This window comes from Tympanuchus pallidicinctus, unplaced genomic scaffold (genome assembly GCF_026119805.1).
Source record: "Tympanuchus pallidicinctus isolate F22 unplaced genomic scaffold, pur_lepc_1.0 scaffold1, whole genome shotgun sequence".
In the NCBI taxonomy this organism is placed as follows: domain Eukaryota; kingdom Metazoa; phylum Chordata; class Aves; order Galliformes; family Phasianidae; genus Tympanuchus; species Tympanuchus pallidicinctus.
This window is the reverse complement of record NW_026294618.1, coordinates 33,645,619-33,670,741: the sequence shown is the minus strand read 5'-3', so window position 1 is coordinate 33,670,741 and position 25,123 is coordinate 33,645,619. Positions and strand designations below refer to the sequence as shown.

General features: G+C 42.6%; 1 protein-coding gene across 1 annotated transcript; it reads right to left on the bottom strand.

The window, feature by feature from the left end:
* Positions 1–24: 24 nt before the first annotated feature.
* NT5E (5'-nucleotidase ecto) lies at positions 25–23,828 on the bottom strand. The gene is made up of 9 exons (XM_052702091.1): positions 23,514–23,828; positions 19,010–19,232; positions 13,207–13,395; positions 10,909–11,106; positions 9,740–9,891; positions 6,181–6,289; positions 5,493–5,642; positions 3,760–3,960; positions 25–2,131 (listed from the first exon to the last, which is right to left on the bottom strand). Exons 1-9 carry the CDS (start codon positions 23,823–23,825, stop codon positions 1,974–1,976), a joined length of 1,692 nt encoding a protein of 563 aa, XP_052558051.1. The 5' UTR covers positions 23,826–23,828; the 3' UTR covers positions 25–1,973.
* Between the last annotated feature and the right edge of the window lie 1,295 nt (positions 23,829–25,123).

Here is a 25,123-nt window from a genome sequence, read left to right as displayed (position 1 = left end):
GAAGACAACATGAGACAACATGAGTCTGTTCGTAACGTTTTCTAAAAATTTATTAGTACAAAAATGTGTGGAAGATTTTTCCAGTAAACCTGTATGTGTTGGCTCAGCCTTCCTGAAAGGGGTTGTGCAAAGGAAACATGCAGGGATTTTGACAAGTTTTAATCACAGAACAACACAGAGATATCTTCATATCTTAAACATTTCTTGAGATTTTGTTTTTCAGACAATTCCTCTTTTTTGCTTTTACAAATGATCCCAAATAATTAGTATTTATAATTAAAAGCATTAATGTTCTTTGTCTATACAGTTTGCATTAACTGTCTGTATTGCTTTTGTAAACCTTTTCTTGCTGCTTGCTGAGAGAAGGTGTAGCTGTGTTGTTTCCCTCTGCACACACCAAAGGAGTTTGATCTCACTTCCTTTTTTGTTTAAACAAACAAACACAACAAACCAAACAAAATACGTGACATGCAGATACAGCTCAAAATCTGATGTGAGGGTACAGCTCAGTCCATACACAGTGTCTCTGTTATTGGCTTTACCTTGCTTTGGGGAAGACCATTCTGTAACCAATAGCTTTAGGAGTTACATTGACAAGTCACCACTGCCACCAAGGTCAGCTGTTCCTTGCCTCCCTGTTCTAACCAGGGAGGTTAGAACAGTTTAACTAATGCAACTCTGTAATCAAATCTCTTCATGCACAACTCTTGAATTTATGTGAATAATCGTTTAGATCTTGAAATTTAAACACACTGCTTCCCATTAAGTTTCCCTTAGTGTGATGCACCTTCTCCATGTAGTCTGTGGGCATCATGTGTTGAAGAGGTGAGTAACTTGGCTCTTGATAAGAAGTATCATTTGCTTTCCAGAAAATCAAGGTAGGTTTATTCAGAATTCTTCACATCCATTTAATAGAGCAGTAAACAATATGGAAGTATGTTGATGTCAGTTCTGAATGGAACTTCACATTTATCTTATTTCTGACTCGATCCTCATCAACTTGGCACTTACAGCTGGGTTTTTAAAGCTGTCTGTCCGTATAGGAAAGAGGCTTTTGAGTTATGATTGCTGCTATGATAAGCCAGGTTATGCTGTAAAAAGCCCCATTACTGGGAAGCTTCCAAAGGATTCCCTGGCACTGCAGGCATCTGTGTGTATCTGGTGTCCTCTGTGAACACTGCTGGTACCGGTAACTGCTGGGATTCCTGTCTGAGTGTAAAATGGAGCATCTGTCTAGAAAATAACCTTAGATATTTTGTTCTGACTCTAGCTATAGTCCCCACATCGGTTCGTGTTAATTGGTGAGGTTATATATTTGATTTGTCAAAATCTATTGAAATCAAATCAAGCTTTATTAATGGAAAACATGAGTAAGCTGCTGTGTCTTACAAAGTAAAATGCAAAACACTTTTTAAATTGCACATAAATGGACCGATGCTTTTAATGAGTTTAATCCAGCTCATGTAGGCATCAGTGCAGGTAAGGTAATAACTGGAAGTAAGCTAGATTTCTGAGATACAAAGCTTGAACCCTGACTGGAGGTCAAAGAGAAGTGTGCTTGCTTATGATACATCTACTTCTAGAAGCTCGTTTACATTACTGGAATCAGATTCTTGATCAAGTCACTGAAGCAGCTGGAAGAATCAACGAGTTTAAGAGATCCTATTTTGGTCAGTGGTTGTTTTGTGATGAAGCATTGATACTTTGCTTCTCGAAACCTCAACCTGAATGGTGGGTGACGCCGGTTTGTGCTTGCTCTTTCAAAGTGAGGAAAGCCATGAATTCTGCCCCAGACTCACTTCAGAAATGGATGGGTCAAAGACATTCAAAGACATTGCTATTAGTTGACTCCGTGCAGAAACTCAAACGTTTGTTTTAAGGTTTGGGAAAAGAGAACAGTCCTCTTCTCCCCACCTCAGCACCATCTCTGTCCTCCACCTTTCTTCCAAATGTAAACACTTGAGGAAAAAAAATCAGCAATGCCAGAACGTTACAGTGAGCAAAGCAGAAATCAGAGTAAGACTTCCTTGGATAAGGCTCCCAGAAGAAAACTTTATTCGACCTTCAACTGCTGGGTAAACTCTTTTCATTCTATCAAGATAACGGGAAACAACCTCGATGTCAGGTTCACCTAAAACAAGCAGAAATGATGAGCATTCTCTGCAGCAGCCAAGCCCTGCACCCAATTTAGAACTGCAGATTTAGCACAAGCCTTACCGACTGGCTTTTATATTCATGGCCCTCCTGCCTCAGGCAGCTTACTGTCAGAACAGTGTAGGGTGGGCAGAGAGTTGGATTTTGCGAAGAGATAAAACCACCACTTTGTGGTGGCTTGTAGCAGAAAGTTTTGGTGAAATCTTATTTAACTGGAGAACAAAACCTTTCAGTTGGCCGGCTTTCTTGTTTGCTTCTGTTACAATGGAAATTTGGGTATTTCCCACCTCCTTTGGATAGAGTGCTATAGAGCTGGCTTTCTTTTAAGAAGAATGTCCGATCTGGGTATTGCTGTGCCACACACAAAAATTGTCTACGGTCAAATATCCTCATGAGTTACTGCAGCCACTATCTCCAGTGGGCTCTTTCTGATGCAGACTCTTGGACTTCTGAAGTGCCACACATCGCTTTTCAAAGTAATTTCCATTTTGCTCCACTGACACATGGAAAGATGTTGCAGGAGCCTTTCAAACTGGTCACCTTTCACTGCTCCTACTGGATATATCTCTGTGAATTTGTTTCTGCATTATTTACTAAAACCTACAGCCCCTTGTATAAACTGTGGGCTGAATTTGACTGTAAATGTTGCTCCTACTTGTAAGAATCAACTTTAAATTGAAACATCCTGACAAACCAAAAAATAGTCTGTAAGAGAGGTCTGAAAGGAAGTGGTTTTTTGATAGTACAAACATGTTTAACTAAATCACCAGAAGTATAATCACTCTGGGATCAGAATGCACCAAGTGAAAATTCTGTATGATGCAGATGTGATCCTAGAAGAATTTTTTTATATAGGGTGCTTCTGAAATCACAGAATGTATATAATGAATTTCAATCTCAAATACTTTAAAAGTTTCCCTTTATCCTAAAAGATCCCCTCATTAACCATATGCAAACTTACCTAACAGTTTGTGCTACGATAAGGGATCTTAATACAGCATTGGGTAACACTTCTCTCTGTAGCATGGCTTCTGTCAGCACCCCGAGTGCTGCTGCCTTACAGCATCATGCTGCAGAGCTCATGAGAAGCGTGGTGCTGTTGGGGTGTGGGCTGATGCCCCCTCCTCTGGTGGTGCTTGCTTGAGCTCTATGTCCTGGAGTAGCAGAGGTGGTCATTCTGCCTGCAAATACCTCCACAGAGTGCAAAGATGAGGTCTGAAGGAAATAGCACCTTTTGTTCAAATGCACTGTTGACTAATTAGTGCAAACGCAAGGCAGCACGCAGTACTTACGCTCCACTGTGTTTGTTTTGTTGTTGGTTTTTTTTCTTTTTTTCTTTTTCTGTGGTTTACTATGATTCCAGAACTGTGCTCTTAACAGAGCCAAATGGATGAGGCTCACTTTCTTTGGGAAACTTTTGAACTTACTGAAACATTTGTGATTTAACTGAAATTAAAAAGTGTAATTGCTGACTAAAACCAAAACTAGCAGTCCAGAGCCATCAGATTAGAAGCAAGTTTATCCAATAAAAGCAAAACATCTGACACTTTTCCTACAGAAAGATCTTTTAGGATTTGTCTGCTACATTCTCAGAGCTGTACTTACCTTTGCTGTATGCGAGGTGGTTGTCTCTCAGCATGTGATAGCCATCTCCACCAAACAGCATATAGGACGGAAGAGTCACATTGTATATTTCATCCATCTGCAGTGGGACGTAGGCTGGGACTCTGCAGGCTGTGCAAAGCACTTCTATGCTAACAGCTCTGTTTCCTGGGGCTCTGGAGAGATCATAGACCACGTGGATACCTGCAGGAAATAGGTTTGCTTTAAGCAGTGCCTGTTGAACACATGGCACTCAGCTGCGTCCTCCATCATTTTTAAGATTCTATACATTTGATTCTGTGACTGAGAGGTTATATTGGTTCAAGGGATGCCAGTTAACATCCTGTTTTCTTAGTACTCAAATCAACTTTAATGCAAGAAAACACATGAATTTAGAGAATTGCTGAAATACTGCCTTGCCTCACTTGTGTGATCACCTGCTCTTTTTACTGTCATTCTCCAGAAACAAGCTGGAAACTGCAAGGTTGAGAATACTGTCTCTGATTGCTGTCAGCATCTGCTCTCTCTTTCCACTGTCTTGTTCAGTGAAATGACTTTTCAAGCCAGGCAGCCTATTATGGGTAACAAGCGCTGTCCTGAAGAAAAGAGAGCTAAGCCAAGATTGAATGTTGCAGCTCCTACTCGCTGTAGGAGAATGAGTGTTTCTCACAGTGAGCCCTCCTTGTGCAAAGCCTGGGCAGGGCTAGGTCGTGAGAACAGCATTACCAAGAATCTGCTGCTCAGGAAGCCACTAACGGCCAACCTAATGCACAGCAGCTCATCTGACCTTGGCTCTCTTCCTCTCTGCATCTTCTGTCCCAAGCCCTTTCCAGAGCTACTAGGTATCTTTTCTTCTTTCTTTGTAAGACAAGGCAGTGCTGCTGCCTTACCCTGGCGGTAGGTAACTCATTGGTAAGAGCACTTGCCACCTGTGAGATGCAGGTTGTGTCCCTGTACATGGGGGTTCTGGATCTCAGGATGGCTGAGTGCCCCCAACACCAGGCTGTGGGGAGAGGCAAGGAGGGAAGTTGCTTGGCCTCTGCCCTTGGGCCTGGCTTTTCTGCTATGTAAACAAAGAAATCTGTGCAGTATCGCAGGCAGAGCAGGAATAAACATGCCTGTAACGTAGCACGCATCTGGATAAATATCTGGGGAGCTGTGTTTCAAGAAATGCATGCTTTTAATATTAACTGTTTGTCTCTAAAATATTTAGAAATACTCTGGAGCAATTCCATGGTCTGCTTGAGACTAATTCTAAACACATCCCCAATCATTAGGCAATGGCACAAACTGATTTTGATAAACCAACAATGAGCAGCAACCAGCAGGAAAGTCTGGTGTGGGGTATGAGGTAGGCTGTTGGTGAAGAACTGAGAACAGGAGCTTGTCACAGCGATTACTGTGTTAAAGCTCTACCTGACCATGCCTTCCTGTAGTTAATTAAAGCATTGAGCTGCTGTTGCTTAAGTGTTACTGAAACAACAGGGAATCCTGCCTCTGCTGAAGAATCATTGATAGCTTATGTGCTGTGGGGCTTGAGCAGCTCAGCTAAAACATCTTCAGGATAAATAGTGTCAGTTAGCTGGCACAGATGAAGCACGGAGCTGGAGTACGCTGCCAGCTTGCTTTCCGTTTTTAAAGAGGCAATGCAAAAGTCTTTCAAGTGTCAGACAAACACGGCCTGTGGAAAGGAGGGCTCTTTTAGAAAACCAAGGCAAGGAAGGAAGAAAGCATACCTCCAACCTGCAACAGCTCTCCCGTTCCTCTTCCATACCTGCGCACGCTGTGCTCAAAAGCTTCTTTCAGTGTGGAACCTTTCAGCGTTACCAAATCAAAACGACCTCCAAATGGCAAAACAGACAGCAAATCTTCCATAGTGATGCTACCTGGGAAAATGAGACTTTATTTACATTGGTTTAGGGAAAAAAAAATTACTATCTTTAACTTAGGCAATTTTTTCAGTTGCTTAGGATGAACTCACGTAGCCCTGAAGAAGGATTAAGCTAAAGTGAAAAAATGTGTTTGTTTTCAATTTCCATTTATCCAATATCAGGAAAAAGGGATCTGTAAAATGTCAAGCATTCAGAAAAAAAAAAAAAAAGATTCATGGCAGACTACAGAGAGCTTGCAGCAACCATAGCATATGTCCTTCTACAGTAGGAGGTGAAGAACAGTAGGAGGTGAAGCTACTGTCTTCCTTTGTTCCACGGCAGCAAGGTGAGAATGAAATTATAAAAAGCACTGTGTATAAACAATACTAAAAACTTCTGATGTCAGCTTGACTGCAGTTGCACTGCAATAGTAGAGAACTATTTCAGAATGTCCCATCAAAACAAGCCCATTCCTAACACTGTGTTCAGGCTTGCATAATAACTTGCTAATTCTTTCTTGAAAAGCCATCACTCAGCACGTAACTCTACGTACCATTAGCACTCCGTTCATCGATGGATGCCCGTATCCCACCTCCATTCAGGATGCACAGTGAAACATGGTTCCATGACTTTCTATCTGGACGTCTGACATTCTCGTAAAGCTACCAAAGGAAAACGTTTAAACTGATTTTTAGTCTTCGCTGAGTCCAGGCTGTGGATGTTTACACTCTGAGACTGGAAACAAGCAAAAGGCTTTCTGTCTTCAGACAGAAAATTAATATTTTCTGAATTGAATTAATAAATTCAATATTACCTTCATACCGACTGTAAAATACTGATTAAAAAAAAAAAATTGGCAGATCACATTATTTTGGTTTTTTAAACTATTAACAAGAAAAATCCTTGCCTTTTTCTTTAGTGAACCCTCAACTTTTCCCTTGGTCTGTGTGTACATAACATTACCAGGGAAAGATAGATGAACAAAGGATGATTTTTTTATTATTCAAACCATTGTGAGAAAGAAGACAAATTATTTGAGCACGTTTGGAGAATCAGAAAGTAAATAGAACCTTAAGTGCAGCTGCACACTACAAATATGCAGGGGAATGTACTGAACAACTGAGCTCCTGTTGAACATTGCAGGGAATTAAGATTTTTCAGCTTCTTTGAGATTGGTTTTTGATATTTAGAATGCTGTTGGCAAAGAAGTGAGATGTAGAAGAGTGGTGGAATATGAAACAGGCATGTTAGATCAGACCCAAACATCTACTTCATGCAGCATCATGTCTGCAACAGTATCCAAACTGTGACAGACGCAACTTGCAAGGACAAAACAGAATCTGCTTGACACATCATAAGTAGTCAAGATTTACTCTGGAATTTACTCTGTTGGATAAGGATGACAAGCCTACAGAATCCATCATTAGGAATAACTGATTAGAAAAGGAAGAGTTAAGAGAAAGGAAACAAGGGTAATGGAAGGGATGGACTCATTTCCATAATGGAATGGCTATTGTTATGTCTTTTCAGTTGCACAAAGAGACAACTACAGGAAGGGCATGACAGAAATCAATAAATATCAAGAAGGGCATGTGGAAGTTGGATAGGAACCAGCGTACTTTTCTCATTTCAAGAATAATAAAAGGTGGAAAAGATTCAGTGAGGGGGTACAAGGATGGCCAAAGACACTGAAACACATCTGATCATGGAATGCTGACGTGAGCTAAGACTGTCTGTCCTGGTCAAAGACAATGGAGGAAAAATATCTGACATGCATAAGATGATGAGTGGTGTGAAGAGAGTGAATAGCGACCAAATGTTCCAGTGCAGGGACGGTCTGTTGGCCTCCAGCAGGCATCCAGCCAGGGCACAGCAGGCAGTAGATTGGAGAAAGCAAGATACACAGGTCAGCTGTGGAACGCCCTGCCACCGGATGCTGTGAATGCTGAACAGCGGAAAGGCTCAAGGGGGTGGGGCAAGTTGAAAGAAGTTCCAGTGGTGAATAGGGAATACAGAGGTGCTGCTTCTGCCCTGGGAGCTCCCTGAGCTGCAAGCTGCTGGAAGCATACTGGAGTACACACTATCTCCATAGGCTTGCCATACGAATGCTCTGCCCTCACCACCATCCCTCAGCCACTTTTGGGGACGAGCCGCTGGGATGGATTTTCCTGTTTTCTGCTCTGGTTCATCCATTTCTTTTCTGCATCCCTTCACTGGATGTTTTGTGACTTCTAACTTGTAGGTGCAGAAATCCTTTGTTGCTCCAGTTTAGTGCTCACTTAAGTGCTCACTGTTCTGAGTCCAAATCCATTCTTGGTTCATAACTCATACTTAATGAGTTGATTTTGCCTGTTGCTGATTTTTTTCAATCTGAACTATATCTTCTGATTTAGTAATTGTCCTAGAACAGACATCAATGATTATAAATCTGTAATTGCTCAGTACCTAAAAAAAAAGTTTAAAATGTGCTCCTACACTCTGCTGTCTTAGCCTTGAACACAGAGGCAATTTAGAACAAGAGTTTACATGCTCCAGTTAACAATTCAGTCATTTCCCCTTTGAGTTCCTTCAAAGTATTTTGTAAAATGCCATCTATATCTGTCAACCTGTTACTCAGATCACATTATTTTGCTTTTTGCAGCCTGTAAGAGACCCTGTTACAGGCTCCTCCTGGAGAAGCATCGCTGAACTACATGGACCTCTGCTATGAACAATTATTTAAACAATCTTTCCATGTTTCTCAGTCTCCAGATTTCCCAGTGTGACTCTAAATATTCAAGCCTGTTTCAGACAGGTCTGTTTTATCCTTTGATACCCCTGAATGCACAGCACCAGACAGGAAAGCAAATGTAGAAGTTGTATTGCAAAGAACATAAAAGATAACCCATGTGGATTTATGACAAATGCAGATGGTTGACTACAGTCTACATTCCAACACACAATGTGTATCAAGAAAGTCCACAGACTTCTGAAGGACAATGAAATTATTTTCTTTAATCTTAAAGAGTGCCAAAGTACTTGATCGATTTTTTTCCCCAAATAAATATATAGTAATATCTAGTACAAAGCAAGGTACTGCCATTTTAGCAGAACTGAATGCAGAAACACCAACTCTTAATCTAATCTGGAAATCAGCCCATGTACTATAAACTGTCATAAGGATTACAGTGAAAGCCATTCCACAGACTCCATGGACTGGATAAACAGCTTTTGGGAAATATGTAAATAAAAAGGTATTATTAAGTGCAGTTTGATTTTGTGGCAATGCAAGTGGAGATCTATGGCAATTCTCATTTTCTGAAAACAGCCGCATTGGTAAACGTTCCTCTGTGGAGCATGCAAAGGAAATGGTGCTACTGTGGGAGAGTAAAACAACCCAAACCAGTTGGTGTAAAACTGGTAAGAGACTTCTGGTATGATGTGATGAAGCACAGTGACACCTGTAGGAGCAGAGCAAGGCTCCAGGATGGGGTGCTGGGAACACTAGGGTCTCCCCATTGGTCCACTAAGGCAAGCCTACTAGCCAGGGCCTGTCCTAAGGCCCTGAACCAGGAGTAGGGCAGCCAGAATCACCGGTACAACTGGACACTGGACTGTGAGGAGATGGAGCCTGACCCTGGGGCTGGCACTGGGTCCTCGGGCAGGTGGGCAGGAACAGCGAGGCTGGTGGTGCCCTCAGGGCTGGAAAGCACCCTAAGACTTTCCAGCTCCTGAGACCTGGCTCTGTTTCACAAAAAGTCCGTAAAAGGGCACTGCCAGCACTGGCTGAGACAAAGGCACTGGGCACGCTCACTTGTCAGAGTGAGAATCACAACAGCAGAGTCATGGGCAACTGAGCTGGCTCTCCCTCTCTCTTAAAACTGCAGCCTCAACAGTACAAACAGTTCTCTATATGAGGGTCCATATTGAGAATAAAGTGCTCCCTGCTCTACAAAGCGAGATTCACTGCAGCCTTGCTCCTGCCAAGTCTTTCAAAGGAAGTATGACATGTTAAAGAGACAGAAAGTAGCAGAGAGCCCATCCAGGGACAGTTCAGAGACTTGGAGCATTTTGTCTGATCACTCTGGAGTAATACATAGATGTGATTGCCACCTGTGGAGGTAGCTTCTTACCATAGCATCACAAATCAAGTTCCCCATGTTGCATTCTTGGAAACGGCATGCTTCGCTGGTGCCGTTCAGATAAACACTAGTTGTTCCAATCTCTTTAGAATAATTCCCCAAGTTTTTCCTCCACTTTTCCACTTCTTCTTTAATCTGCTCATCTTCAAATTAGCAAAACAAAAAGTGTGAAATGAGCAGTGCACGCATTTTCAATGTATACAAAACTTACAAAAAAAATAATAATAATGCTGTGTGTTTCTGAAATGTTACCCTTTTCCTAGAGGCTTTTCCAACAATATGGCATCCACACTCATTCTAAACAAAGCTTAGGGAGGGAGGAGGCAGAACTGCACAAACCAGTGAATAAGTTATTCTCTTGTCACAGCAAGGCCCTCTCTTCTATTCCACTTACACATATTTTCACCCAGTCCTGCTCCTTCTGAGCAATGGGGTTTCTGCCATCTGCCTTGATAGATGGCAGCTTCTATTCAAGAATTTGTAATACACAAGTGAGCCTGGTCTTTACTTCACATCATCTCTTCCCCCCACCCCCCCCCCCCCCCCCCCACCCCCTTCTAAAGATAGCTCCTTTGCCTTTAATGCTGTGCTAAAAGGAATACTTGCTCAAGGAACCAAGGAATCAGTACCAAGGAACAAAGCCATTATAGAAATTAACTCTACACACACAGCTTTGCAAATCTAATTCTATCAGAAAACAAACAGATACAAGAATGTTTGTGTACAGATGTGTCATAACTGCTTTATTGATTTTAAGCCATTTGCTATGTAACTTTGTCAGCATCAGCAACATTTATAATGTTATGTTAAAATTGTACGTTTATGAAATCAGAGCACCTATCTATCTGAATTTTTGCTTTTTTACTGACTCCTAAGTGGGGAGATAAAGTATCACCTGAGTTCCCACAAAAGGACTTTCAGTGATTTTAAACAAAGACATACATTACTGCATTTGTGTATATTCAAGGGCCTTTCTATCTCACTCTTTAGAAAAGGAAATATAGAGGAAAATGCATACAACAGTGACACAGCCTGAACTCCACACTGAAGTGAGCTGCAAGTGCAGGAAGAAAGCTGAGTTCTTCTGCAACATTGTGGTACATATTTAACACAGAAATACTGGAACTGTAGTAGAGCAAGCAAATTCAAAGTCCGCTTACCTTCAGGAACACTGCTGTCCAGCAGGATAGGATTTCCAACTGCTTCAACTACATTTCCTTTCTTGTCAAATGTAACATTCAGGTAACCAAGATATTTTCCGTAAGCATAAGCTTGTACCACTGGCACCTTCCTCCCATCATCTGAGTCAACCATGAAGGGATATGGGCCAGCTGGCTGCTCGGTGGAGGGAGGGGTTCCTGCACAAAACAACCACATAAAGAGGGGCTTCAGCTCATGTGCCCTTCAAGGAATTGTAAGAAGGAATTTCAAATGCCTCCTATCTTTAAAAAAATAAATAGTATATTAAGCAGAACCAACTATGAAAGCAAGTGCACATTTAGTTGCTCAGTTATGTTAATTCAGAAGAGATTATGTCATTTTGAGGACTTGGGCTCTAATAACCACCACAGTGTTTTTGAAGTTGTGACAGTGCACTCCTCCAATGACATCATGTCACAATGGCAACAAAGGCACTTTTCACTGAGATGATCCAAATCTAAGCCTCTAAGTAATGCACACACCATCCTCTGGCAGAAAAGCCTTCACACTACATTGCTCTGTACCAGCTAGGAAAAAAAAAAAAAAAAGAAGAAGATGAGTAAAATGTAGAGGGGAAAAAAAAAGATATTGAGATAATACACAGAATGTCTACAAACTGGTTTTTTTTTTTTTTTTTTTTAATCAACACCCAACTGATTTTTACTATACCAAGCTTAGTCTCCAAAATTTCAGACAGCTTGAAAACCTGTTGCAAAAGAAAAATTCATCAGCATGAGAGTTAAGTAGTCATGGATTTAAAACTTACTGCCCTGAAAAGTTTCAAGTGTGTTTAGATGTAAGACCTGTAAGAAACAGATACATTAAAGCAAGATATTTCCAGAGCTCTTGGCTCAATCAGCATAGGCTACTATGGGTTTAGAAACCATGCAGGGGAGGAAGTGGCAAAGCAAGCCATGTAGCAACTGTCCCAGGGTGCCAGCCGAGTCCCTGTAGCCTTGATAATACAGCTGAGTAGCATCACACCCTCTGATATTCCCATCAGCACCTCTGCCCTATCACCAGCAAAGGCCCGGGTGGGGTGGCTCCAAGAGGTGTCTCACGCGTGGTGACAGGTTCTGCTGCAAAGCCCCACAGCCTGCTGCTCTTTTCCATGTTTTCCATTCATGGGAATGCTCCCCTCTTACTCCAATGGGTGAGAGCTGGGCTGCCTGCAGGCAGGGGCAAGTGGGTGCGTAGAAGGGGGAGTGGAAGGAAAGCACACTCCTGGCTTCCACTGCTCACAGCACAGCTGGTTTCCTCCCATTTGTGGTTGTTTATGTAGCATGAAATCCGGGGATGATAAGCATGACAAATGTTCCTTCCAGAACTCTAATGCAAGTCATATTCATCTCTAATCCCTCATCTTCTCAAGAGGGAATGACTGTAACAAATGACAAGCTGAACCAAGTTCACAAGAGAACCATTTTTTCCTACTTTTAGCCCGACTGACAGAGTTGGTTTCTTAGAGGAGTCCAGGTCCCTTCAGTACTTGACTTTTATTTTAGGAAGAATTGAAGGAATCCCGTAACTAATGAGAACCCCAAAGTATTTATGCATACAAAAGTGGCTTTCGTTTTTTTTTGCAAATGGAAAAGGAACTGGTTTTGATCTTTTGCCCTTCTCTATTCTTTGAATGAATGGAACATTAGCAAGAGAAAGTTACGCTTTCTGGTCATTATTTTAGTTTCTATCTATGGTTAATGAGTCCTTTGCAAAGGAGTCTGTATTCTGCCATATAAATCCATGATGAATGCACACACTGAGTACTGTATCCATCCTTCATTTTCCCATCTCCAAAACAGTTCAATAAAACTTCAGAAAAAATGCCACCAGTGGGCAGCAGGCTGCAAATAAGAAAAAAAGAGCAAGGTCCCTGCAGGACATGCAGCTCAGCAGTGGAATGCCCTACAACCAGCTGTTGTGTGGAAAGGCTGAAGGGCTCAAGGGGAGATGGGGCAAGTTAAGGAAGAGAAGTTCCAGTGGTGACTAAGAAATACTAAGGAGCTTCTTCAGGCTTGGGAACTCCCTGAGCTGCAAGCTGCTGGCAGTGTATTTGAGTACAGCATCTCCACAGACCAGTCTCTTTTATCACACATTATCACCAAAGGGTGATAGTGAAGTTATGGATAGGTACCAGGTATGAATATGGCCAGCACTGCTGGCAGTAAATTGTATTTGTGAAAGTCCTCTGAGTTTAAAGAGAAACAGTCAGTTTCAGTTTTGTTTTAGAAATAACATTTCAGCATGAAGTAAAATACCTGTATAGAGAAATGTGTTGGTATGTCCTCCAATAACAACATCCACTCCTTTCACCTTCTGGGCAATATTTTTGTCCACAGTAAAGCCAGAGTGCCCTAGTGCAATTATTTTGTTTACTCCCATTGCTGTAAGTTTGTTCACTTGCACTTGCAATGCTTCAATTTCATCTTCAAAGATTACATCATTCCCTGGGGAAAAAAAAAAAAAAAAAAGAATGAATAAATGTATTTACAAAGCATCTTAATTACAAGCTTTTTTAACACATAAATGTCATATTGGATTCTTTTTTTTGTACAATTAATGGAAATTTGAATGGCAGTGACTTTCAAATGTTCATAATTGGTTCAAGCTCCTAACCTGATCTGAAGTTCTTCTGTCTCTCAAAAATAGCTGCACGCGTAGACTAATTCAAGTTTTTGATACTGAAATGTACTTGCCTATACTAAACAAGTTACAACTCCACTTAAAAAAAAATAATAATGGCCATTATTTTTACTTTTATTATTATTAGTTAGCTGGAAAAAGAAAACAAAATATGTCAACAAGTGCCTGGGTGTAAACATTTGCACATAGATCTATGAAGCTTTTTTCTTCCCAAATTATATTTCTTTGAGGTGTTCCCACTCCACTTGAGTTAAATCTCTCTCTTTTTACTGTACACTCATCTCATTTTTTTCCCCTCTTCTGAGGCTTTAAGCATCAACTACTTCAAAGTCCTGCCTTGTTATACAAATGATCTCATCTAACATGGACCTCTACCAGTAACGCCAAATGGCTGCACAGCAAATGAGCTGCTGTCCCAAAATGAGAACATAAAGAATGGAAAGTCTGGAAAGGAGAAAGCTCTTCCAGACTACAATGTTGGGAAACTCGCAATCTTTCTGAAACATTTCCGTGCCTGGCTGAAATGATTCTAATGTGACAAACAGTTACAAGAACATCAGACAAATAGGCATTTTCATCCTAGTCATAGTGCTTACAGTTGCACAAAAGGACTTCCTATGTAAGAACTTCTTCAACGAAGCTTTAAGAACGGAGTCAACAAACTGTCAGCCTTAACTGTTCAGTGTAGACAACTGAATAGCATTTCAACCCATTCCTCGTCTACCTAATGCCTCCTCTTCCTGTAGTTTTTCAATCAAGCTGTTTTGAAATATGCCTTTAAAGTCAAAAGATTTACATTATTTCATAACAAAGGGAGGAGTGAAACTAATTCTTAATTCAATGCAAAATGTCTCAGGAAATGAAGAGGAAACTGCCACAATAGAAGAGATAAAAGGGGGTTATATAAATTGGTTACCCACCACACCCGCTGAATAGCTCTACAACTGCCAGAGGGAATCTCTGTACTGCACATTTCAGAGCAAATTGTGTAGAGCATCCCTACATTTTTTTCTTGAGGACCTCTTCTTAGGATCAAAAAGTCAGAAACTAATTGAGGTTTGGAAGGGCCTTCCAGGGGCCATCAACTCCAAAGCCTACTTGGAGCAGGAACTCAAAGCCAGATGAGGCTGTTCAGGTCCTGTCCAAGCAAGCGGAAAATCTGCAGCCTCACTGGGCAACTTGCTTCATGGATTAGCCACTCTTAGCATGACAAATCTTTTCCTTACATCCTGCCATTATTTCCTGTGGTGCTACTAGAGCCCATTGTCTCTTGTCCCTCCTTCAGACCCTTCTCAGAAAGGTCTCTTTCTGTTTTCTTTCCATTAAGACAATGGAAGACACAAATTATGTCCCCCTTAGCCTTCCTTCTCCAGGTCACCAGCTTCAGTCTCTCTGTGGGCTTGACTGAAGCTGGCCCTAGTGCAGAGCTCCTTGCAGGAGACAAAGTCTGAGAAGCGCTCCATGAATATAGGCCCTTCATGTGCTCATCTCATCAAAGAATCATAGAATGGCGTGGGTTGAAAAGGACCACAATGATCATCAAGTTTCACACCCCCTGCTATGTGCAGGGTCACCAACCATCAGACCAGGCTGCCCAGAGCCACATCCAGCCTGGCCTTGAATGCCTCCAGGGATGGGGCATCCACAACCTCCTTGGGCAACCTGTTCCAGTGCGTCACCACCCTCTGTGTGAAAAACTTCCTCCTCATATCTAATCTAAACCTCCCATCTCAGTTTAAAACCATTCCCCCTTGTCCTATCACTATCCACCCTCATAAACAGCTGTCCCCCCTCCTGTTCATATGCTCCCTTCAAGTACTGGAAGGCCACAATGAGGTTTCCCTGAAGCCTTCTCTTCTCCAAGCTAAACAAGCCCAGTTCCTTCAACTTTTCCTCCCAGAAGAGGTTCTCCAGCCCCCAATCATCTTAGTGGCCCTCCTCTGGACCTGCTCCAACAGCTCCACATCCTTCCTGTATTGGGGGCCCCAGGCCTGAATGCAGCACTGCAGATGGGGCCTCACAAGAGCCAAGTAGAGGGGGACAATCACCTCCCTCTCCCTGCTGGCCACCCCTTTTTTAATGCAGCCCAGAACACAGTTGGCCTTCTGGGCTGCAAGCGCACACTGCTGGCTCACATCCAGCTTTTCGTCCAACAGGACCCACAAGTCCTTCTCCACAGGGCTGCTCTCAAGATCTTCCCCTAGTTTGTATAAATACTGGGATTGTCCCGGCCCAACTACCTTGCACTTGGCCTTGTTGAACCATCTGTGGACCAGCTACAACAGACACGCACACCGCAGCATGGAGATGAGTAGAGAGTAGAGATCTCCAAATGAAGGGCAAGATGTGGACTGGCTGTGACAGCAGGCAGTTCTGCAGGCAGTTCCCTGTACCTTCCAAAGGGATTGCTACTCTGGGGACATGAGTAATGCTCTCACAGGCTCTCCTTGAGCTAATCATGTCACACCGCACAGCTTCAAGTCTCAGCCATTGCATTGCTTCATCGAATTTAGCTGAAATTGGCCAGCAGGTTCAACACTTCTACAGCAGGGAACTGCAATAGCAATTGAATTTCTCATTTCTCTAAGGCATGAGGCAAAAAGCAACAAACTGCCTAGTGCTCCACTGCAGTTCTTAACTAAGAGTTATTCTGTCAGTATTTCACTTATCTCTCAAGTTATTAAACTGAGGTGTCGTCCTCTTCTTTTAGCCAGGGGGAGATTTTCAGACAAAACATCCAAACTGAACTGAGGAAAAGAACTGTCTGCATGTTAAAAATATTACGCAAGCCAACCAGAACAAAGTGGATAAATGGAATTTAAAATGACATTTTAGAAAACTGGCCAAGTTGACATTTTTAGTAAATATTTTTCTGCCGTTAGGGTTTTTTTGAGTAAGCTACTTTGGGTTTGTACCTTACACGACTGTGGACAAAACTAGATGTGTTATTTAACAACAACAAATGGGTATATGGCAGGTATGTAGCACTTCTCGGGACAGATAAAGACATGAATTATTTTGGGAGTTCACAACATAAAGAATAACAAGAACAAGTCAGACACTCAGTGAGTTGGTAGCATCATCTACAAGAATGTCGACCTTCAGATTATCAGACACCGGTCTGTCAGCCTATCAAGGTATGAACAACTCATGCAGGACATGTGGCTGGGCGTTCAGCTGAGATAGATGCATACAACCACTCTGAGAGGAACTTTAGAAAAACTGCTAATTGGCTCTAATCTATAAATTGCACTGAGTGCTGCCCATCCCTATGGTTTCCCAAAGTAAAATTAACAGTACCTTCAGCAGAGATTAATTGTTCCTTCACAATAGCAACGCTGAGGTTTAAGGAATTCTTAATTTCAGTGTGTATGTCAGCTGTTCTACACTATGAAAAGTACAAGCTTTAATAACAATTTAATAACTGTGTTTTGTTATTGAGATCTAAAGATGGAAGAAATCATACTTTCAAAAAAAAAAAAAAAAATCCGTGGAAAATAATTGTGTAGGAATTCACATTTCAGCATTTTCAAGTTTCCTATTATGAAGTCCTAAAAATGCCCTAAGAGCGTACAGCATGCCAAAGCAATTACAGCTCAGTCTGAGCAAATTGAACTATCTGAGAGAAGCATGTAGAGATCAGCAAGGGAATGAGTTTAAAATGTACTCTTTATGTTATTCATGGCACTAAGGAATTAGGCTGATACCTGTTTTGCCACTGTCCCTCCTCTATCACAATTTTCTCAGTCTGAAGGACTGCTAGGTCCTAAGTTCTAGTCGCTGAGATACACAAACATATTTTGAACTCACAGTTTTCAAAGCTTCCAAACGTTCCTTCACTTCACTCACTGAAAAGGCAAAGCAGAAAGCTATAAAAACCCTGATCACTATAAATGGTAGCTGTTAGATTTTGCCCTGCTGTTCACTTACACTGTGGGATATACTTAGCTTAGTGCTTCTGTAGCTGCTAATACGGAGCTAACAAGCTTTCCCTTCTAATCTTGTCTTTTCTAGTCGTGGTTGCTGATAGTGTCTCAGCATATGGAGACATTCAATACAATATTTTTATGTTGCTGGAGATGAATTTAAATGCTGCAAAAATTCAGTCCAACGTTATCTAGATTTTCCTCTAGTAGAGTTACTTGAAAGGAAATCAGCCTGACATCACCACGCCAACACTGTTGTTTGGAAAAGGAGCAGAGATCTACTTTATTAACTGTTAAAGAACAGTGTTGGACAAAATTAGCTGTATGAAGAGTTCTTAGACTCAGCATGATGTCAGATGATACTGGCACACTCTCATGCACTGGTGAAATTCTATTGCCTACTTACACAAAATATGGATTCATTTCCTTTTTCATTAGGGGAAAAAAAACAGACAGGGCTTCCAAAACAGTATTGAAAAATAGGAGTCAGATACAGAAGTCTATTCTGACCTCATACATCCGCTCCTTGATAGTTTAAACAAACACTGTAAGAATTAAATGGCACGGGAGGAACATTTTTACATCGTAATACTTGAATATTCCTTTTCTCAGGAAAGATATGCATTACTGCTTTAGCTTTATTGATGTCCAATGGAAAGAGACATAATGAAATGTTTTTTTTTCAGTGCAGAAAGATGTATTAAGTCAATATTTAGAGCATCCCAGTTCCTTTTAGAACCTACAGAAATCTAAGAAAGAAAGTTGGATTTTCTTAGAATGGGACTGAAGAGTGAGCAAGCAGTGACTCAGATCTCCCACGGCTGATTCAGATGTTTCCATCCTATTTTATTTATATTTATTCATTTCCATTTCTTTTTACTAAAACCAAAAAGAAAACAAAGCCCCTAAATTGATGGAATAGTCAGAAATTGAAAAGTCTCTTCCTCATCAACTCCAATTTTACTCATGAATGAAGCAATTGTGGTAAAAGCCGATTTAGTCTAATTTCTGGAAATATCTGAGAGGCCAAAAACATCTTGGGCAACTTCTGCTTTAAAAACACAGAAGCTCTCCTTGATTTTGCTGGTGCTTAAGCATGGAGGCATCCGTGAGTAAAATTGCAACACAGAGCGATTTGCCTCAACACACATCACTCTAGAGACAAGTTGTATTCATGACTTAACACTTCTTTAAATGGATAAATAGCAGTATGAATATATATTAAAAAAAAGGGCCAATAAAACTCCCCAAACCACTCCCCCCTGTTTTCCCACAATGTCACTGGCCTTCCTATTATTCTTAGATATTCAGTGATTCAAGATAATTAACAAACCTTCACCAATTTAAAAATGAGGAAGTTAAAATGCTCAATCATACAGGGATGTACCAACAAAACAAGAAACTTTCCATTGAAGACATTCATCATCTTTGGTTCAGACAAGTAGGTAAGCAATAAAGCAGCAGTAAAGGGTACAGACATATTAAAACATACCTGGCTGTGAAAGAAAGGAAGTTTCCTTTGTAGTGTAGCCAATTATGCCTATTTTTTCTGAGTCAATATGTAGTATTTTAAAAGGATGAACGTATTTCATCATTTGATTTCCTAATGGGGTTTTTCCCTTAATGTTTGCACTCAGAATTGTAAAGTTAGCATTTCTAAGTAGAGGATCCAGTAATCCATGCACACCTTCATCAAATTCATGGTTGCCCAAAGCCTGTGAAAAGCAGAAAAAAATGTAAGATACTTCCTCCAATTCAGTATAAATACTCTTATAAATGACATACACGGTGTGTTTGAGAAAACCAAGTCCGTGTTCTAGGGAAGAATACAATTGCTTGTCTAAACCATCACATTTCTGTTTCCCACAAACACAGAAATGTTACTTTTTATGGTTCAGGTTTCTGCCTTTCAGATGTTCAGATATCAGTACGGATGTGAAAGTGGGAATCTAAAATCTAAGTAGGTGCTTGCATTCATAATTAGAATTCATAATTCAGATTCAGCAGTTTTACATCCTCTAACTATGAAAGGATTAAAAATAACCAGCAAGTAAAACCTGCATTTTGTGTAAGGAAAAAAAAAATACTGAAAAAATGTTACAAGCCAATCACAATATGTTATCTTTAAATAAAACATATTTTAAGAGCTCATGCTTGGATTGCAGTTTTAACAATATATTTATTGGTATTTAGCAATAATTCTTGAGGACACACACCTGGGCCTCCAAGTTTAACACCTGCCAGAAAATCACCACAGAGGGCAGCTATGCAGAAGCTCAGCACATGAGAACCTTGTACCACCCTGAAGTGTTAGGAAAGAAAAGGATACATCTATGGAAAGGCAGTGATAGCGTAAGTTGGCACCCGAAACAAGATTCCAGGTGGCAACTGAGCTGAGTATGACAAGGGGGCTGAATTAAGTTAGCCAGCTCTTCTAAACGAAAAGGTGCTCATGATTTCATCCTGAAGGTTAAACAGGAAAAGCTGCATTCATAATCTAAAAAGGCTTATATGCCTCCCTGCTCTACAAACACACATCTGTGTTTGTGTTTTTATTCCCCAAACAGACAATATAAAGGAGGATCCTGAAGCCACAACAAACATGGGAGGTCAGCATTTGAGCAATGAATTGATAATGTCCTTCTTTCCGGGGAGACAAGAATCCTGACTCCTCTGGTCCCCACAGGCAGGGAGCTGCTGGTGTGGTGGGTGCCAAAGCAAGACTGAGGAAAAATCAGGACATCAGCAAGATCTTACATATCTTGCATTTGCAACCAACTGCTACTGCTGATGCTAGTGAGAAGATTGCTACCACCCCAGGGAAGGAGGCAAATGGTTCTTGTGTTGCTGCTTCTGCATTTTTCAAGCAGAACCAAGAACTATCTTGAAGAAAATCCTGACTTCAGAAAATGCAATGTGTTCTGACTGTATACCATTTATAACCCAATACTGACTTCAACCTAATCTGTGGTAAGAATTTTTTCTTAAATAATAAAAAAAGAATCAAATCTATGGAAACTCATTTTGATGTCAACTGATGTTCTGAAAGAATGGTGACAGATTGATGGAGCACCTCAATACGGTATCAAGCCATTTGCTTTTGGCTGATGCACACACCTTTTGTTCATCCTAAGTACAAAACTATACCCCAAAACAACTGGTGGCAAAAGAAATAAGAATTGGAATTGTGTATAACAGCCATTAGCACATGAACAAACAAATTTTAAAAAAACAAAACAAAACAAAACAAAACAAAAAAAACCAACACACTTATGAAACCTTGTTTCTCTTGGCTTTGTAGCTTGCATTTATTTCACGTCCATTAGGATAAAAGCCTTAATCAAAACTTTTCCCATGATGTGGGCAGCTATAAAGTCTCTTGTTCATGAGAAGACACTGGTCTCTAATAATACAGTCTTATTTTTGATGTGGCTTTTCCTCTGGGGAGAAGGATGTGCTGCTCATTTGGGGTTTCTTTACCCAATCACTTTATGCACAGAGCTTCTATGACTTTTTAATCTTAGAGAATAACCCTTCAACAAATCTGAATACACTGATCAATACGAAAATGATTCAAGGGATGGAACATCTCCTCTACGAGGACAGGCTGAGAGTGCTGGGATTGTTCAGCCTGTAGAAGGCTCCACAGAGGTCTGATAGCTGCTGTATTCTAAAGGGGGCTGTAAGAAAAAAGAGGACAGACTATTAAGCAGCATCTGTTGTGACAGGACAAGGGGAAGTGGTTTAAAACCAAAAGAGGGGAGGTTTAGACTGGGTGTAAGGAAAGGTTTTTTTACAATAAGGATAGTGAAACACTGGAACAAGCTGCACAGAGGTGTATTGGATGCCCTGTCCCTGGAGACATTCAAGACTGGACCAGACCCAGAGCAACCTGATCTAGCCGTGCACATCCCTGTCCTTGCAGGGGAGTTGGTCTAGATGACCTATAAAGGTCTCCTCCAATTCAAACAATTCTATGATTCTGTGACAGTGGGGAATAAACAGAAAGATGCAGGTATACAGCATGTGGTCATATAATCCCCCTTTCATAAGAATCAAAGCTGAAAATATTTCAAAAATCAGGCTTCAAGTTAACATACGGATGCAACTTAAAAGTAAAACTAGAATGCTTCTCTCACACTTCCAGTTACTGCCTTTGTGGTACTTCACATGGATTTCAGTGTTAATCACACCAAAAAGGAAAGTTAGTGGCAAGAGGATTTGGAACACAATACCTAGCTAAACAGGAGAAAATAGGCTTGAATTGATAGTGGGCACAAATGAGAAAATGAGAAATCTAAAAAAAAACAAGTCTGTATGACTTGTGGAACAAACCTGATAATGCTGCCAAGCTGTCCCAAACACTCCCTTGGCTCTCCTGCCCTCATTCTGTAACGATTTCTGTGACTCATGTTCCCTTCATCCTGTTTGCAATCTTACTTTGGTATCTCAGCTTCCAACCATTTTGGTAAGCTACACCTCTTCTGCCAAGGCTGTGACTTCTCAAATTCTACTTGCAGAAGCACTGACTCACCTTTCTGCAGCATGGCTCTTAGCTCACTCCCCATGCAAGTGGATGACTACTTCACTTAAGGCATTAGCATTCAGTACAAACGTCTGGATATCTGGTATGGTTCAGATTTTTTATTACTTTTATTTTACTACGATTAAAAGCTAATGAAGCATCCTAACTGAACTGCCAATGCTTCCTACATCACATCTTCCTAACACTGGGTACTAGCTCAATATTGCTGATCTTGCCCAAAGGAACAACTTCTAATACAACCAGGACTGAGAGAACTGCAGTCTTGTCCATGGACCAGTCAAACCAGCAACTACTAAGGGTAAGAAAGGGCAGCCAGCAGCAAGACTGGGGAAGGAAAGTGGAAAAAACTATCTTGAGTATCATCTTCCTGTGCTCCAGAACTCCAAAGCCTTTCCCAGTTCTGCAGGCACACATTCTTCCCCATTATCACTGGGAGGAAACCCCACAGCAATGTTAGTTTTAAAATTAAACAGTCCAGGAGGCCAAGCCAACAACAAGCAGCATCCCTTGCAGCACTGCCTGCCTGGCATGAGGTGTAGCAGGAGAATGCATGGGCCAATGCTTCCCCTTCTGGAGCCGGGAAAGGAAAGCACACTTCTTTCCACAGAAAGCAAGATAAAGAGAGAAGATGCGATTTGCTCAGAGCAAGATTTTCCTCTCAAGCTGTCAGCTGTGATCAAATAACTACACGCTCCCAAACGTAATTTCCATCCCTCTCCTCCCTTCTGGTGTTGTACACAAGCAGAACACATTACAGTAATTTTTTATCATTCTGAGAGAAGAGGTTTAAGAACATGGGGTGACCACGTCCCCACAACCTCATTCCAAATCCTCAACCTTCCCGGCGGCGCTCAGGGGAGGCAGAGTGGAGGCGCAGCGCCGGCTCCCTCAGGTGTGGTGACGGTCTCCATGCTACCTGCAGCCTGCCGGAGCCGGAGCCACTTCGCACCGGACCCTTACGTTCCCTCACAACCTCGAGACTGGCAGAACTGGACACGAGCGGGGGTGTTCCGACTAACACCCCAAATCCAAACCCTCTGAAGCAGCGTTGCCACTGTGACCAGGACCAGACACAGCCGGGCTGCCTGCCCCCGGCATGCATGGCCAGGTGTAAACCCTCGGGCATGCGCTCCTCGACCCGTCAAGCCGGTCTCGGCGTTTTCTGTCGATTCCACCGAGCCCCTCTCCACCAGAGACCCTCCAACCCGCTTGCCCCAAGCCTGTGCCAACAGCGGCTCTTTAGCCGCGTCCCAGCCTTTCTGCAGTCTCCGCACACGCTCCGCTCTTTGGCTGCCAGCTAACGCCTTCACCCAGCTCAACACTTCTCTTGCCATCCCTTATTCCCCCGAGACACGCAGCCCCTCCGTTGCAATACTCAGCAGAAACGAGCAAGGCGGGCACACACCCGGCCCCCGGGGAGCTAGGAAAGCCCCGCACCGCTCCACTTTACCATGGCATCGTAGCGCAGGAGGTTCATGAAGTGCACGGCCTCTCGACCCTTGAATCGGGAGAACCACACGGTGCCCTGGTACTGGTCCCCGGCGTCCAGGAGCAACACGTTGCTCTGTGCCGCTCGTTCCGCCGCCACCCGCGCCGCCCGCCGCGCAACGCCACCGAAGCAGCCCCGCGGCCTCTCCGCGCAGCCCCGCGCCTCCACGTGCGCGTGGACATCGTTGGTGTGCAGCAGCGTGAGCCGCAGCCCCGCCGCCGCGCTCAGCCACAGCCACAGGCACAGGCAGAGCGCGGCAGAGCCGTGCGCCATACCGCGGGCTCCGCACCGCTCCGCGCCGCCGGGCGAAGGCGGGGCTCGAGCTGCTCCGCGTGGCTCCGCGGGGATGGACGCGCGGGTGGCCGAGGCTGAGAGCGGAGGAGAAATCAGGTGGCGGCGAGAGGACGAACTTCGGCGCTCCCAGGAAGCTTTGGTGAATGTTTAGTGCGCCGAAAGGAGTTTCTCCAGCTTAGATGAAAGCGTTTGTTTCCAGGGTTCCACCCAGCCTATCCCCTCCTCCTTCTCCAACTATGCTTAAAATAAAGCGCGTTGTTTCAGCCTGAGAACGACTTGAAGAGTTGACTTAATTACAGCTTTCGCGTTTTCAATGTAGGCTCACGAATTGTTTTCTGTGACTATTTCTGTGGTGAAACGCTGAGCTTACGGTTGTGGCTTGGCATATGCTTGTTGACAGGAAAAATGACACGGATGCCTTAAATAAACGGCTTGTAGGGAGCTGTTTGGGTAAATCAGAGAGACCGGTGCCCCCCGCCTGTCTCTTTCAGTTGCGTATCCTCAACACAGTAGATGATGAGTAAATCTACTGGAGAAAGTTATCTTTCTCTATGGTTTCCTGCATCCTTTGGACAATCTCAGTCTGCTGGTCGATTTTTCCCTTAAGGACAGAAGTGTCCCCACCACATGGAGAAGTGTCAGTTTCCGCAGCACTACAGTGGCTGTGTGAGGCACTGTCTCCTTGCTGCTGGCTGATGTCACGCTGAGGTTTCCTGGGTACCCAAAGTCCGTGGGATGGAATCTGGACTCATTTGGTTTGTTTGTTTCCTCAGATGGCTGGAAAGTAAATGAACCCGTGTTTTCTTCTATGGTGACTATATTCCATTGTGCCTGCACTCCCATACGTGACTTGAATTAAAATAGCTGTGGTATCTTCTCATTTCCTTGGATGACTGTGCTGTGCTGTACCTATCCCATCCCTGGAAAATCCCCAGTGGCAAAATCTTGGGTGGCACTTCCTCTCCTCCTTTCCATGTTCCCCTCCACTACCTCATGAAAACAGCCTGGGATCCAGTTTGAAGCCAAGGCACATACATGTCGGTGTACACATACAGATGCCTACACGTGCTCTCATTTGGCTAAACTTTCATTGTGGCTGATGGAAATTTGGATGGGGCAGTCAGTGGACCTTGGAGAATGACTCAGTCATCCCAGAGCAGACACGCGAGCTGTGCGTGATTCATTACTTAAACTGAGGTGCTGGCTGGTGGTCTCCAGGTGTCCCTCTAGAAAAGATGATTTCCTGCAAGTCTTTTGTCCTACCTGCCAGCCTTGCT

Coding starts and splice junctions, on each gene's coding strand:
- NT5E (XM_052702091.1), bottom strand. CDS start 23,825: ATGGCGCACGGCTCTGCCGCGCTCTGCCTGTGCCTGTGGCTGTGGCTG. Junction 9,892..10,908: donor GGACAGCAGTGTTCCTGAAG/GTAAGCGGACTT, acceptor GCTAATTTGAAG/ATGAGCAGATTAAAGAAGAA. Junction 5,643..6,180: donor CGATGAACGGAGTGCTAATG/GTACGTAGAGTT, acceptor TCATTTTCCCAG/GTAGCATCACTATGGAAGAT.